Genomic DNA, 15,417 nt, shown 5'->3' with positions numbered 1-15,417 from the left:
ATTATAATAATTTTTTACCTTCATTTATTGAGCTAAAATAATTTTTCAAAAATTTAGTTGAAGTTGGACAATAATGATAAATAAGATATTAAGTTCTTGAAGGAAAAATAAAAACGGAATCTGTTTCTAATTATGGAATCAGTTTGTAAATCTATAATTTGTGATATGGCATTTGGCAACCACAATTTTTTTCTGAGAAAATGTGTTTAAAACGTTTGTTAAGTAATTATGGAGTCTATAGTTTTCACTTTTAATAGTGAAACTTGTATTTAAAGGGAGTTACATGCAGTATAAGTACATTTATTCAAAATGTTTTTACCAGTTTAAATCTTAATAAAAACTTAATCGTAATTCAGGTTTTTAAAAGTTAAATTATGTTGTTGTATGTTTGGTGTTAAAGAATGAACTAGTACTTTTTAGAATAAATTAGTTAGTTAGGGCTAGAAGTAGAAAGTATTAAAACAATGAAAGTGTATAAATATATTTACTTTAAGTCTAATTTACATCCAACTAACACCTAAGTAAACATTATAATTTAAATGGACTCACAGACAGCTGGCTAATTTTTTCATTATATTATAAAAAGGTTTTTTCTTTGTAACTATCTGTAAGTCTTCTGCTTTACCATATTTTGTTTTTTTTTTCTTCATAGATTCCATTTTATCCTGTCGTTAAAAAAGATCTGACATTTATTCATTTGGGAAATGACACTTTTGTAGATAATTTAGTAAGTATTAAAAAATATTGAATTTTCAACTGATTTTTTAATGTATAATGTCTGTTAAATGCTGTTTATTTTCTCTTCTCCCAATACTTTCTGATAAAGAACAATTTATTCTAATAATATTTTCTATTTTGTCTGAATTCTTAATAATTGTTTATTTTTTAAAAAAAAACCTTTCTGTAAGATTTTCAAGTGATTTCATTTCCTGAATTTTTAATTATTATAGGTAAATTTCGAAAAATTGCGTATGATTGCCAAAGAAATCCGTCAACTGATGAATATGTGCTCTGCTCCATATGTAAGTTGTTCTATTTTTAAATAATTATATATTTTTAATTGCTATTTTTATGTAATTATATATTGAAAGTCTTATATTTATTTTAACCGGCTATATAAATATATTTTTCTGCTAAATATGGTACATTACTCAGGTTTCTACAGTGGGAAAAATAGTTCTAATAATTATGGTAACACATATCCGTTCAAATGATAAAAATTTGCAAATTGTGCTACAGTAGGTAACCGATTATCTGGAACAATTGGGACCATCGCTATTCCGGATAACTGATTTTTCTGGTTTTCTGAAACGCTACAAAAAGCCGTTTTTTTTCTTGTTAAACCCAACTAAAAAAAGTATTTGGAAATGATCTTAAAAAGAAGAAAAAACGATGAAGTAATACACTAATGATTATTTCCAAAATGATGCAAAAAAGAAAGAAAAATCCTAAAATTTTATGAGGAAAAAAAAAATTTTTTTTTTTTTAAAAAAATGGCGGGAAAATTTTTCGAATTTCATTCCGGTTTTCTGATTTCCGGATAACGGGTTCTGTACTGTACATTGCAGTTAATTGATTATCAAAAAAATCTCGCACTTGACAAATAATGTCGGACAAATGTGTGTTAATTTGTTGTATATGTAATTTACCTAGTTATTTATAGTGCTTATGGAAATTGATAATTTATTATTTTTTCATTATTATATTTCTCTTTCATTATTTTTATTAATTTCAAGCTTTTTAATTTCAGGATTTATTTAGCATGTTGGAAATTGGTGGTGCTCATCCAACTGCAGCAATGGCTTCTCTGAACAGTTTTGCAACAACTACAAATGCTGCAACTGTTAAAAGAAGAAAGAAAAGTACTGCCCAACCTAATCCCAAGAAAATGTTTGAAGAGGTTATTAAAAAGTTTTAATATCCTAATTTAATTAGTTAAGAACCTAAGTAAAATTGATTTAAAAAAAATATTGTGCTGTCTTTTTAGATGTTTAAATTTTTTTATATTTAGTAAACCCAAATTTTCAGTTGTGATAGAAATTTCACTTTTTTTTGTCCTTAGATTTAAGGGGAAAAGGTTTAATGGCAAAAAGCAGGATGTTCTGTTAATACACGGGGTGCTTAAAAATTTTTAGCAAAAATATTCATATAAAAAGAATAAAAGACAGATTAGAGGGATTTGCAAATATATTTAATATATAAACACATAAAACAAACATTCTTTTGCATCATTTTATTTTAACGGTGTCATTAAGATTTATCATGCATTTCCTCACATAATACAGACCTTCTCAACCTACTATAGAAGATGCAATAAGTTTTGTCGGACCAGTGTAGTATGTGTCTGGGATTCATTACGTAAATTTTAGAAACTGTGTCACTCCATGCCGTATTGATGTAATGCATGTCTCCAGACTTCGAACTTTGAGCATTTCCTGTTGTAGTAATAGTTTCAAGTATAGCATTATAAGACAGTACTATAGACTTAGTTTTATGCCGTACTTTATAAAAGCTTTAAAGCCAAGACCATTACAATTATCCATTTTTTTATATATATATATTTACCATCAGATTTACTATTTGTTGTACGAGTAAAAGGATATGTTAGAGTTACTATAGTTCTACTAGCATGAAACTTTTTAAGTATTAAACATTTTTAAAATTAAACCTACTTTTGCTTCTTAAAATTAAAAAAAACAAGTTACTTTTTAAGACTAATTTTCTAAGTATCTTCTGTTTAGGCACAAATGGTACGCAGAGTAAAAACTTATCTCTCGAATCTTAAAGTAATATCAGATGAAGAGAAACTTCGAACAATGTCGTTGGAATGTGAACCTACTACAACAGCCATGCCGATGGTTATTCCTACTGTTCCTCAAGTTCAACCACCAAGAAAAAGACATCCATCCCCTACTCTATCTGCAACCAGCTCTACTAGCAGTACTTCTGAAGGGAAAATTTCTCTCAATGCTGGCCCTAAGTTTGGTAAGCATGATTTATGTTTAACTTACATTATAATTTCTACTTGAAACAACTATAAAGTGTTACATATAACTGTACAGTAGTGTATAGCCAAAAGTGCCAAATCATTTATCAAATGTAGTAAGAGATTCAAATTTGACATTTCTANGCAGCAGATATCTAATTGTTAAGATATAAAACTTTAAAAAGGTTGGTATTAAAACTTACTCAAAATGTTCAATGACAAAATTGAGGTTTGCCTGCTGCAACCACCAGAGAATAGATATTTACATTTTAAATTTACAAATGCGTGTGTAAATATTTTCGTCCAAAATGAGTGGTTTCAAAAAGTTAAATCGGAAAATTTCTGATACACACATGCTAAGTTATATTCACAAAATACAAAAAAATGAAATAAAAAAGAGCAACATACACGATTATTTTTGTATTTGAAAAAATATTTTCTTGGCTGCAAAACCTGAAAAATAAATTTCTTTGCTCTGTTGGTATGTTAAATTTCACAGAAAGGAAGTAATTAGGTTTTTATTAACGAGAACAGTATTTTAAACCCATATAGATTTTTTACGAAAATTGTCGCAAAAAATGACAACTAATATAATTTAGTTCACGGGCAACAAAAAAAGGCTGCACGGGCCGAATGCGGCCCCCGGGCCGCCAGTTGGAAACCCCTGTTATAAAACCTTAAATGCCAAGACCGTTACAATTATCAATTTTATTAATATTTACCATCAGATTTACTATTTGTTATACCAATAAAAAGATATGTTAAGAGTTACTATAGTTCTACTATAGTAGCATGAAACTTTTAAGTAGTAAACATTTTTAAAATTAAACCTACTTTTGCTTCTTAAAATTAAAATAAACAAGTTACTTTTTAAGACTAATTTTCTAAGTATCTTCTGTTTAGGCACAAATGGTACGTAGAGTGAAAACTTATCTCTCGAATCTTAAAGTAATATCAGATGAAGAGAAACTTCGAACAATGTCATTGGAATGTGAACCTACTACAACAGCCATGCCTATGGTTATTCCTACTGTTCCTCAAGTTCAACCACCAAGAAAAAGACATCCATCCCCAACTCTATCTGCAACCAGCTCTACTAGCAGTACTTCTGAAGGGAAAATTTCTCTCAATGCTGGCCCTAAGTTTGGTAAGCATGATTTATGTTTAACTTACATTATAATTTCTACTTGAAACAACTATAAAGTGTTACATATAACTGTACAGTAGTGTATAGCCAAAAGTGCCAAATCATTTATCAAATGTAGTAAGAGATTCAAATTTGACATTTCTAAAAAGTTTTAATCCATTTATCGTTTAATTTAAAAACATTTGAAATTAACTACTCAGTACATGAATTTATTTAAGTTTTCTTAGTTTGCTTAATTATCTACTCATCTTTATCTATTCAGATGATCAAAAATGTTTAATCTTAAATGCTTTTTGCTTCGTATACATTTATAAAAAAGAATAACTTTTATTTTAATCTAAAAAATAAGATGAAATAAATATAATTTAGTAACCCTGTATTTTATATATTTATATTTTTTATATGTAGTTATGTTAAAATTATATTTGTGATACTGAGGAAAAAAATTTATTAGGCTAAAATGGTTTTAACCAAATAAATTTTAAAAGTTTTGATAAAACCTACTTTTTAAAGCTATTTCAGTTTAAAAAGTTTTTAAGTTAATATTATTTTTGTTTAATGTTTAAAATGTTTTTGTTTTTATTTTATTTATTTATTCTGGATTATTTTTATATTTTTAAATTAATATTGCTAGCACATGGAATAATGTCGATCGAAACTTTTTTGAACTTTTGCTTGCTCAAAATTAATTAAAATAATCCTTNGTACTCAAATGTCTTAGTGTAGTTCTAAGTTTTTAAATTTATTTTTTATTTTTTTTTTTTTAATAAATTTTTTAGCTCTGTAAATGTTTTTTAAAGCATTATCAATTACTTTTAAATCCCTGTACTAATTTATATGGTTGTCATCATTAATTGTTGGGTTATTTGTTTTTCAGTTTGTATTATAGTTCAGTTTGTGTTAAAATTAACTTAATAAAAAAAATATTCACAGCATTGCTTATAACTTGTTTAAGTCATAGAAAGTTATTAAAAACTCTTGATTTTTACATATACCCTGTATTTATTAGTAAATTCATGAGCAATGTTGTTATTCTATGCAGGTACATTAGGCATATATCTATATAGAATTCCATAAAAACTTCTTTAAATTTGAACTATTTGAATTTTGCTAATGTTATATGTATTATTGTACTTCCGATTACGGATGGTTAGTACACAGTTTGTATTAATTTTACGGATGCAAATTGGCACTTCTGTATTGCTAAATATATTTATATCAGAATAAGAAGTCCTCATTGCATGAAGGGATCTGAGACCTAATGGCGATTTTAAATCAATTCATCAAATGACTAGTTTTGTGTTCTATCAATAAATGTGAAGTCCACAATCCTAAGTTTCAAACTGAGTTTTGTAACTGAACAAAATAATTAAGTTTTACACAGCCTGATTTATTTTATATACTTGCTGAACCCTTTAATAGAAAAGTCATTAAAATTAATTGATTTGAGAAAATTGTATAGTTTATTTAGTGTTAACTAGAAAACCTATTAAACAATGGTTTCTGCTGCAAATCGGACCATTTCAAGAAATATTTCTAATCAGTAATATAATTTATTGTTTAACTTACTCATGAAAAAATTTTGTAAAAAACTATTTGTTAAATAATTCCATCAAACAAATCAAAAGTTTATACAAAAAAATTATCCTTTTTTTTTCTCCCCCTTTTAATCTGCTCATTAACGGACACTAAGGCAAAATGGAAGATATTGGTTGTTTTAGTTTGTTTTATTGAAAATTAGAAAAAATAGGATTGGTTCTTTTAAATTAATTGAGTTTCAATACCAGGTGCTGACTCTCCTCAAGCTGTCCGAAAGTTGCTTGCCCTCTCGGATCAGAGCAAAGTCCGTCCGCACCAACCCCCTCGTCACCATCATTCCCTGTCTCCGTCTCCATCTCCGAATGCTATTAGGAGAAAACATGATGGGAGACAAGGTCACGGCCGCTCCCACAGTGATACTGCAAATCCGTCAGTGCTACCTGTTGATCTAAGTGCTGAAAGTTCTAGTGTCACAGCTCTCAGTAATCTTCCATTAAGAAAGTCACAAACTTCTGGTAAGTTTAAATGAAATTCACGTACTTACTCTTGGTGAGCTTTCAGAGCACAATGTAGTAATTTTATCAAAATTTACAATAGTAAACGATACAAGCGTTAGGTATCTCATGTTTAGTACAGTAAACTCCCGATTATCCGCAGGTGGATCTTCCGGACTTCACTTTTTTTTTCGCATTGATTAACAATATGGCATTTAGAGTTGAAAATAAATAAATTCATAGAGATTGAACTATTTTAAGAATAACATACTAGTAAACATTTATGTTCGTAACCCAAGTGTTCACAATTAATCAAATAATAGTCTAGAAATAAACATGTTGAACCTTTCAGTGCAATACCTAAGTAAAAATAAGAATTGAAAATGGTGAGGCATTGGTAAAGAGCAAGACAATGAGCATGATTTACTGCTGTCAAACTACAAATGCAGGATGACATTCAAATTTCAATGAATAGATTTTGCACCCATCAAAGCAGATTCTTCTCCTGTATACTTTTTTTTATTCAAAGGAATGTTATTGATATCAAGTAAAGAAATTTAGTTTTTTTTCTGTTTCACCTTTACATGATGAATGGGAATGAATTATCCTCAATCATTAATTTAGTCAACATGTAACACATTCTTTGAACTCTTATCAGTTATAAAATTGATAACTAACAATTGAAGGTCCCTTTACCCCTTAAATGAAAAGAATGAAATAGGGTTTTTTATAATTTATTGGTCATATGCATGATTTCAGAATTTTAGTCAGTTGTTTATCTTTAGTTTTGTTACTGATAAGAGTTTCTAAAAATTGCATTTATGCAGTAACTCTTTATAAGAACTAATTCATGTATTCCGATTGTTGTTTTGTGCATTCTTTTTCAATACTGTCTGAACTCCTGAGTTAAAAGTCTGCTTGTGCCTGTTTTGTTTTAGCATCCTGCTTTCCAACAACAAGATGACAGGCTTTTTCTTATAGAAATTTTAAAAAAATTTTATCAATGAAAATGTAAAGAAACCTGCTAATAATAGGCATTGAAACAAATCATTTTAAATTTCTAAGCATCGAGCCTCGGCAAAATTTTTCGGAAATTTCTCTGCTATGCACTACTGTTCCATTGAATAATATGGGGAAATATATTTTTTTGCTGTGGAAAAGTCACCAGCTATAAGTGAGGGAAAGATGGATAGTGAGGCCCAAAATGTTTAATAAATAGAAATTATAAACCTAATAGCAATAAAAAAAATTATAGTCAGATAAAAATCAATCTTGCATGACACAGTTTATATCTTCATTGATTTATTTCCATGTTTCATTATATCATGTATTCATAAGAATAATTTTCAATTCGAATAAAGGGTAATGAACTATGCACCTTATTAAAAAAAAGGTTTATTTTCAGTGAATTATAACATTATAAATGCACATAGCAATTTTTTATAATAACTTATCACAATTATTTTGTTACGTTATTTATGTTACTGTTTTGTAATTTATGTCATTGTTAGCTTATTAACACCATATGATAATTTTAGGGCATCATTATTTATTAACTAATTTATAAGAAAAAAATTTCAATTTATCAATGCTGTTTGTCGCTTCAGGCTTTGTTATATCACTCTCAGTTGTAGTAGATGTATTTAAGATTATGTACTCTCTTAGTAGTTCTTAAAAAAGAAAAAACCTGTCAAATTATAAGAAAAATACCTCATATATTTTATATAAATCTTTTTTTTTTAATTTAAAAGTTTTTATTTTCCTTATAGTAATATATTGAGATTAAAACTAAATATTAAAGTGTTCTATTAAATTCACTAAATCAACTTCGTTATTTTAGGTTCTGTGACTTCAAGTGATAGCAGTAGTACGAGCAGTTATCATCATCATACCCTTTATGAGATTGATTCTGGACACGCCACAAGTTTAGATAGTCACAGTAGTAGCTCTCTAGGGTCATCCAATTCCCCACCTCAACAAAGAAATCAACGTACTGGTAAAAAATAACTCATATGATTGCTTAATAATTAATATTTTAATACTTTTTTCCATCAGTCATCGTTTCAAACTGCAATGTGTTCTTATGAATAAAATTAAACAATTTGTAAAGAGCACAGATCCCAATCAATCATCATTTCAAACTGCAATGTGTTCTTATGAATACAATTAAACAATTTGTAAAGAGCACAGATCCCAATCAGTCATCATTTCAAACTGCAATGTGTTCTTATGAATAAAATTAAACAACTTGTAAAGAGCACAGATAGTAGTACCACATAAACTAACCTACTATAGTTTTGAATCTGTTATAAAAAGAATCTTCTTCCGAATACTACACTGAAAAAGGTTTTAGTCATTCTAAGTTTGAATCTTCATTATTTTCCCCCTTAATACGCATGTAATTCTACCACTAATTTGAGGACTTTGGTGAATCAATTTATATTTTGACAATATTTTGTCTGAGTTCCGCTAATCTAAAGTTAAATTTTTCTTACTTATGCAAAATCTTGTCGATGAGGCATTTATTCCACCCTCTCTTTTTTTCTAAGTCCTCATTTACGCGATGTAAGGAATTTTTTTACGCAGATTTGTTAGAGAGAAAAACGCAACTTCAGATAAACTGCTGGGAAAAACTTTTTCATAGTAACTAGAAGTAATGAATACTGAAACAAACACAAGAGTATAAAATTAGTAATGTTAAAAGTAATTTCAAAATGGTAAGCATTTAAAAGATTATTCGCTGTAAAAAAAAAAAATTTTAAACTTATATTTCAACTGGGTGCGTAGCGTTTTTAAAAAGTGCTTAAAGGTGCTTGTTTTCGTTTTTTAAAAGCCCTTAAAGGTGCTTTTTTATTGGGTGTAGTGCTTAATTTTCCCTTTTCGAAAATGAGATTTTTTTAATCATGTCTGATGAAATACTTTCGGGCCCGCACGTGCATATACTGAGCTGGATTCAGTGGGTATTATTCTTGCACTCACTCTGCTGCCTTTTGCAAGAGATTTTCAATTTCAGGCTTCATTTTCCATCCTCTAAAATCGAACCGAAAAATCTTATCTTTTTATGGTGGCTAATGTAATCGAGAAAAGAGTTCTTAGTCTGAAACTAGTCATTTTATCATGATTATGTAAAGTCTTTAAAAATTATTCTGCATTTTGTTAATGTATATAGTGCTTAAAAATATTTTTAGTGCTTGAAAGGTTATTTTTGTTAAAAGATTTGGCTATGCACCCTGTTTAATTATTGATTTTGATTTGTAACAGAAGAATTATTTAATCAATGTGATATATTTACTATCCTTTTTATTTGGCTTCAATTAGATTGAATTAATTTTTAATATTAAGACATAGAATTCTTGAATCGCATATTTCAGTAATCACTTTTCAGCACACTCAATACCATCATAAAATCAGTGTTTTGATCTTATTATTGGGTAATTAAAAAAAGTTTCTTTCTCTCCTTAAATTTTGTAAATGTTACTTTTGTGCATAAAAATGACAGTCTTTTAAATGTCTTCGATGTACAAGAGAAAAAAGAAATTAAGTACTAAAAGAAGAAAACTACACATTGAGAAAAAAATTCAGATAATTTATTCTTCCAGCCATCACATCTCTGCTTTCATTTTCAGGGTCACATTCCCCTCCAATGTTGCGGATGCGGTCCTTTCCCCATATGAGTGTCATGCCAACTATACCTGGATCACAAGGTAGGAAATACATGTTTATAGTAGTCTCTGTAGGTTATATCCATTAAGAATACAGGGAAGGTATTTGTTCAGTAGGAACTCAAAGCTAAGTTATGCAGAAACTATTTAACTTTCACAAACATCAATCAGGCATAATTGTGTCACTGAGTGGGAAAAAATCCTGAGAATTTTATGTGTAAAAAATTATGTACCATATTACAAAAATTATGAACTATATTTAACATAACTTTTTGAACCATTATTTTTAATTAAATTACCTTCTACTGCAGAATATCTCACCTTTAGAGTAACTAATTCAATTTGCTTTGTGCAAGAATCACGTGAATATGAATTGCGATGTTGGATTTTTAACTAGCGTCAAAGTCGTGATATTTGGTTTTAAAAACATGTAAATATAAATCATAATATTGGATTTTTAAATCGTTTGAATAGGAATTGTGATGTACGATTTTTAAATCGCGTGAATACCAATCGCAACACACCGCTTTTAAATCAGGTAAATACAAAAACGATGTTTGATATTAAAATTGCGTGAATAAGAATCGCAAATTCCGGCTCAGTTCCACGTATTCAAAATGGCAAAAATACGCCAAACCAGGCTCAAAAAAGTGTCTAAACATCTTGTTAACGGGATTTAGAACAAGCTTCAAAATTTTGTCTGATTATAAGTTTTTGATTCGTGGAAGTGTGCGAACCAATGGTACAGAATTCTGCGATATTCACACAAAAATCGCATGCCTTGCTTCTAGTTTTTAGACACTGTGAAATGATACGGAATTCCGAAGTACCCGTGAAATACAATCACCCCTGATCAATATCATTTCTTTGTTGCAAACATTCCCAGATAATAGCAACTATTTGTAGTCACTCCCAAGTCAACATTAAAACATGGCTAAAGAGAATTCTGTCGAATTAAAGAGTGACAACTTTGCTGGCAGACATTTTTCCTTGTTCGCAGCATGTTTATGAAATCATGAACAAACATTAAAACAGTGGGGTAACCTAAGCCATATGAAAGAATTAATCCAAATTATCATGGTATTTATATCACATTATTCATGAAATATTGATGCCAGGGTGTTTCCACATCAAATTAACCCATTGTCAAAATTTTATTTTAACCTTTTTTTTTAACATTATGCGCCTTAAATTTCAAGTTGGTAAAAATTACTTGGCAAATTGGTTGAGCCATATTTTATAAAATGCATTACAAAAGTAGATGTTTAACTCTTTATTCTCAAGTTAGAATATTATGTAATTGTAAAAGAGTTGCCAATTTTCAAAACTCTGAACATGGGCGGATCGTGAATTTGTGGGGCCCTGGGCTGAAACTACGTTGGGGCCCTAATAGCCATTTTGTCAAAAAACTGTTTTCTATATTGATATAGATAAGTATATGAATGTTCTGTTTTGTTCCTTGTACTTCTTTATTGAGTCAGAATATATATTTTTTGGATATTTATTTTGAAAGTCAGTCATTTCATGTGAGAGTATGTCATTAATGGTAGATAAGTATACAGAAAAAAATAGGACAATAAAAGAATTTTATAAATTTTTTTTATTTATTTATTAAACAGCAACTGGTCCCGTAGTGGACTGATCGTTAAGACACGGTTCCCAGCAGATCACCGAAGTCAAGCATCACTGGCTGCTGTCAGTGTGCAGGTGGGTGACCCACTTGGATCAGTCTGCTTAGGGACCGAGGGTGTGCGGTGTTGGTCCTCGTTAAACTGTGCTACCGTAAAGTGCTCGACTTCGCGNGTGCACCCTTTTGATCCCCTTGCGGGTATTTATGAATTTATAGCGCCTTTGTCATTAAATAAATTAACAAAATGAAACTACGTGAATGAATTTTTAAAAAAAGAAAAGAAAGAACGAAAAGAATCTTTGCGTAATGAGTGGTCAGTTTTCACTTTCTACTTTAGTAGAAAGTGATTGGTTTCCCCAGAAGATTTTCCTTCTAACTGGTCAATTAGCACTTACACCACTTCCCTACTCACAAGATTAGGCGGGGTCAAAGCGTTTGGGCGGGTCTCAAAAAAATTAAATGAAATAATGTGTTTTTTATCAATATCTATAATACTTATACGAATGAATTTTTTTTCAAATGCTTTGTAAAAATAGTTGCTTGATGGGCGCGTTGTCAAATATTTCAAAAATCTTGTAGTTTTCCCGCAAAAAGTAATTTAAAATTTCTCATTAAAAAAAAATGAATTTTCTTTAGCACTTATTATTTATTATCGCAAGAAATAATAAAAGACCCCGAAGCATATTTTTATTTTCTTGTATAAAAAATTAATTGTTATGATATATCCCTAATAGTTTTAATAGAAAAGGTAGCGAAAATTCCCCCATAGACTTAACATTACGGAGAGTTTTCAAGATGGCGCAGGTTGAGGCCTCTTAAAGCTTGGCTCATACAATGCTAAAAGATTATTAATTAAAATAAAATTTAAACTTTATTTTTCTGAAAAAATTTTGAGTTTAAAAAATTACTTTGTAAATTAGTTACCCATATTTTATAAAATGCATTACAAAAATAGACATTTAACTCTTTATTCTCAAGTTACAATATTTAAAAATTATTTAACTGTAAAAGAGTAGTAAATTTTCAAAAATGTGTAACTCTGAAACAAGTTAAGGATTCCAAAACTTGGTATTTTTCATGGGAGAAGCAGGTTAAATTTGAAACATTGTTTTAAAAAAAAAATCATTACTTGATTTTGGTATGGAATAATTCTATATCATAATCAAGCAATAAAAATTCAACTACCCACACTTGAAATCTAATGAAATGACATTAACTGCTAAAAGTAAGTAACTTCTAAATGCAAATGAAATTTGATGAGTTATGTCAGTAAGGGAGTACATTTAATGCTGTCCACAGAACATTACCAATTTTCATGCAAAATGAGATTACTTGTTTGAAAAATGTTCACTTTGCATAAATTGATTTATGATAAAATTCACGTAAATTATAAACTAATAAAAAGATTCTCTTTACAGCCATTCAACATCCTACACATGTCCTCCCACCTCCACCCCCTCCCAGAAATGCTCCTCCTCCACCCTATCCCAGATCACATCGACCACCAGACTACACAATAGCAGCCCAAATGGCCGCTAGAAGTCGACAGATGGTCCTCGGAAGGGCACACAGTGTTGAAGGATCCACAAGTTATTACGGTGATTGCACAGATCCTGATGACGACGGTAAGCTGTATACTTTCTCTGTAGTTTTTTTTTTTAATTTACTATTAGACTTTTTCAACATTAACCAATAGGTAACTAAAATCCTTATGCATTTTTAATTCAGCTAGCATTATAATAAAACCTACTTTGAGATAAGGACAGACATTCATAAGATTAGCTGTGGAATGGCGGAGAAAAATAGTAATAAATTGAAAATGTTAGTATCCTTAGTTGTTTCTTTTTCTTATGACTTTATCATAGCTGGCAACTCAACAATCAATAGGAAAAAATCCAGTAAGTTTTATGAAATAATATAAATTTTATGATAATTGTTGCATAATGTACTCAATATGTTATGCATAGGAAATTTTAGGGATTTATATAGTCATCAAAAATACAAAAATTGCAATATTTTCCAGTTATGATGGTCATTATATGAGCTTGAAATGGGTGGCCAAGCTCCTTGATAGTCAAGCCATTTTTCAAAATTTGAAATTTTTCGCGAGCCACAATTAAATATGCATTTAAAAGGTATTAAAAAAAGAATTTTTACAGAAATTATATTTATTAAAAACATATAAATAAAAGTGCAAATTATATGTATTGAATTTAAAAATTAAACACATTCATTTTGCTTCTCTTGATAATTTGGTGAATAATTGGTGACGGCACTTCTCAGTAATTCTTTGATACGCTGGTTAGTTAATACTGATCGGTGTTTGGATTTCACGAATTTTAAAGTGGAGTAAAATGATTCACATAAGTAAGTATGTTGTTCCGAATATTGAAATAATTCGACAAGCAGCCTTTTTTATCGGTATGAATTGTGGAATTTGAGAATCTCCTAAAAGCCCAATAAGACCGGATTTTTTACCCAGCATTGCCCGAGCTCCATCAGTTGCAATGCTTACAAGTTTATTAAGAGGCTCATTATGGAATCTAATACATTTTTAATATCAGTCTCAATCCCTAAATGTTTTAACATAACATTACTAAAAAAATTAGCCTTATAAAGGGGTTAAAGAAAGCATTCTAATAACAGTATGTACTAATGATTATTTACACCAACATTCTTTACATGAAACGACGATGTAATGTGAAACTTAAAAGTGCCGATGCCTCAGAATTATTATATTTCTTTAAACAATTCTACTTAAAAAGTATCCAAATTTATAGCTTTAATTTCATGCACTTGTAAGAATATAAAAGACTTTTAATATGAAAATTAAAATAATAAATACACTATGTTTATATTTAATTTAGTATATTTAAAAATTCCTTTAGAAAATGAGATCTAATTTAAAGATACGAGTATAAAGTGAATGTTTCTTTCTTCTTGAAGTTATAATTTCTACACAGATAGATGTTTTCAAACATTTGATTTAAAGTCAGTATACTGTAAAATTATGATTTGCTAGACTCATCTTAGGTTTTATCCAGTTTTGATGTTGAAAACTCAACCCCTCTTCTCTAAAAGAATGCTTATTTTTTTTAGATGATGAAACCCAAGTATCGGCTGTGTGAAACAGATGAAGATTATCAAAGCAAACATTTTTACGGGTCATGTGAAAGCATCTCATTTTCGGTATTAAAGAAGCCATCCTGATAAATCTTTCTCGTTGCAGTGTTGTCAACAATATATCAAAACTCTATTAGGAAGATTATCAAATTTGAACCCATGTCAAAACATGTTACCAAAGAAGAAAGGACATATGTTTTATAAAGTTGGTTACACGTAAAACCAGATTTTAATTTTATTTCCAGGCGTGTCTACAGCCTGAAAGAACCCATTTTATACATAATTAAATGTTGCATGTTTATATATTAAGTCTTGTACATAGAACTCATAGTGACTCAAGGTTTCAAAACTTGTATAATTTCGTTCATTAAAAAATACATTGTCGACTATTTTATCAAATTGTAATTTAGTACAAAAAGATTATGTAAATTCAAGTTTTTAACTTTGTACCATCAGACCTCCTTTATACAGCATTATTCATTTCGCATGTAATTTAATGGATTATTTTTTAAACAGCTTCTGTTGAAGTTCATGCTATTATTCTAAATGAGCAGTCTTTCAAAATGTTTCATTTCATCACTCCATTTCAATCTCATTTTGTTGTAAACTTTTTCCAGTAAAGTTATTTCAGTTTTTTTCTTGGATGTCTTATTTCTGCGTCAAGTTTCTTTTTCTTTATATATTACATTGTTTTTTTTTCCTTCATGTGCTTGTTGTATTGCAAATTAATAAAAATGACAGTCTATTTGGCAATCTAATTATTAACATATCTCTAAAACTGAGTGGAGGAAATTACAAACAAATATGATTTTAATAACTTTCTTCGGTACATGGGA

The 15,417-nt window shown here is 29.1% G+C and overlaps 1 protein-coding gene across 1 annotated transcript in view; it reads left to right on the top strand.

Moving 5' to 3' along the window:
* LOC107455860 (rap guanine nucleotide exchange factor 6) overlaps nucleotides 1–15,217 on the top strand; it is a 372,206-nt gene extending 356,989 nt beyond the window's left edge. Inside the window, exons 23-31 of the mRNA XM_043045121.2 lie at nucleotides 653–727; nucleotides 951–1,022; nucleotides 1,751–1,900; nucleotides 2,742–2,985; nucleotides 5,921–6,187; nucleotides 8,007–8,162; nucleotides 9,793–9,870; nucleotides 12,877–13,083; nucleotides 14,558–15,217. Coding sequence (XP_042901055.1) covers nucleotides 653–727; nucleotides 951–1,022; nucleotides 1,751–1,900; nucleotides 2,742–2,985; nucleotides 5,921–6,187; nucleotides 8,007–8,162; nucleotides 9,793–9,870; nucleotides 12,877–13,083; nucleotides 14,558–14,586 — 1,278 coding nt within the window. The 3' untranslated portion in view covers nucleotides 14,587–15,217. The remainder of the gene's footprint in view (nucleotides 1–652; nucleotides 728–950; nucleotides 1,023–1,750; nucleotides 1,901–2,741; nucleotides 2,986–5,920; nucleotides 6,188–8,006; nucleotides 8,163–9,792; nucleotides 9,871–12,876; nucleotides 13,084–14,557) is intronic.
* The last annotated feature ends 200 nt before the right edge of the window (nucleotides 15,218–15,417 follow it).

The sequence above is a fragment of the Parasteatoda tepidariorum genome, chromosome 10, assembly GCF_043381705.1.
Source record: "Parasteatoda tepidariorum isolate YZ-2023 chromosome 10, CAS_Ptep_4.0, whole genome shotgun sequence".
In the NCBI taxonomy this organism is placed as follows: domain Eukaryota; kingdom Metazoa; phylum Arthropoda; class Arachnida; order Araneae; family Theridiidae; genus Parasteatoda; species Parasteatoda tepidariorum.
This window is presented reverse-complemented; position numbering and strand designations above follow the sequence as displayed.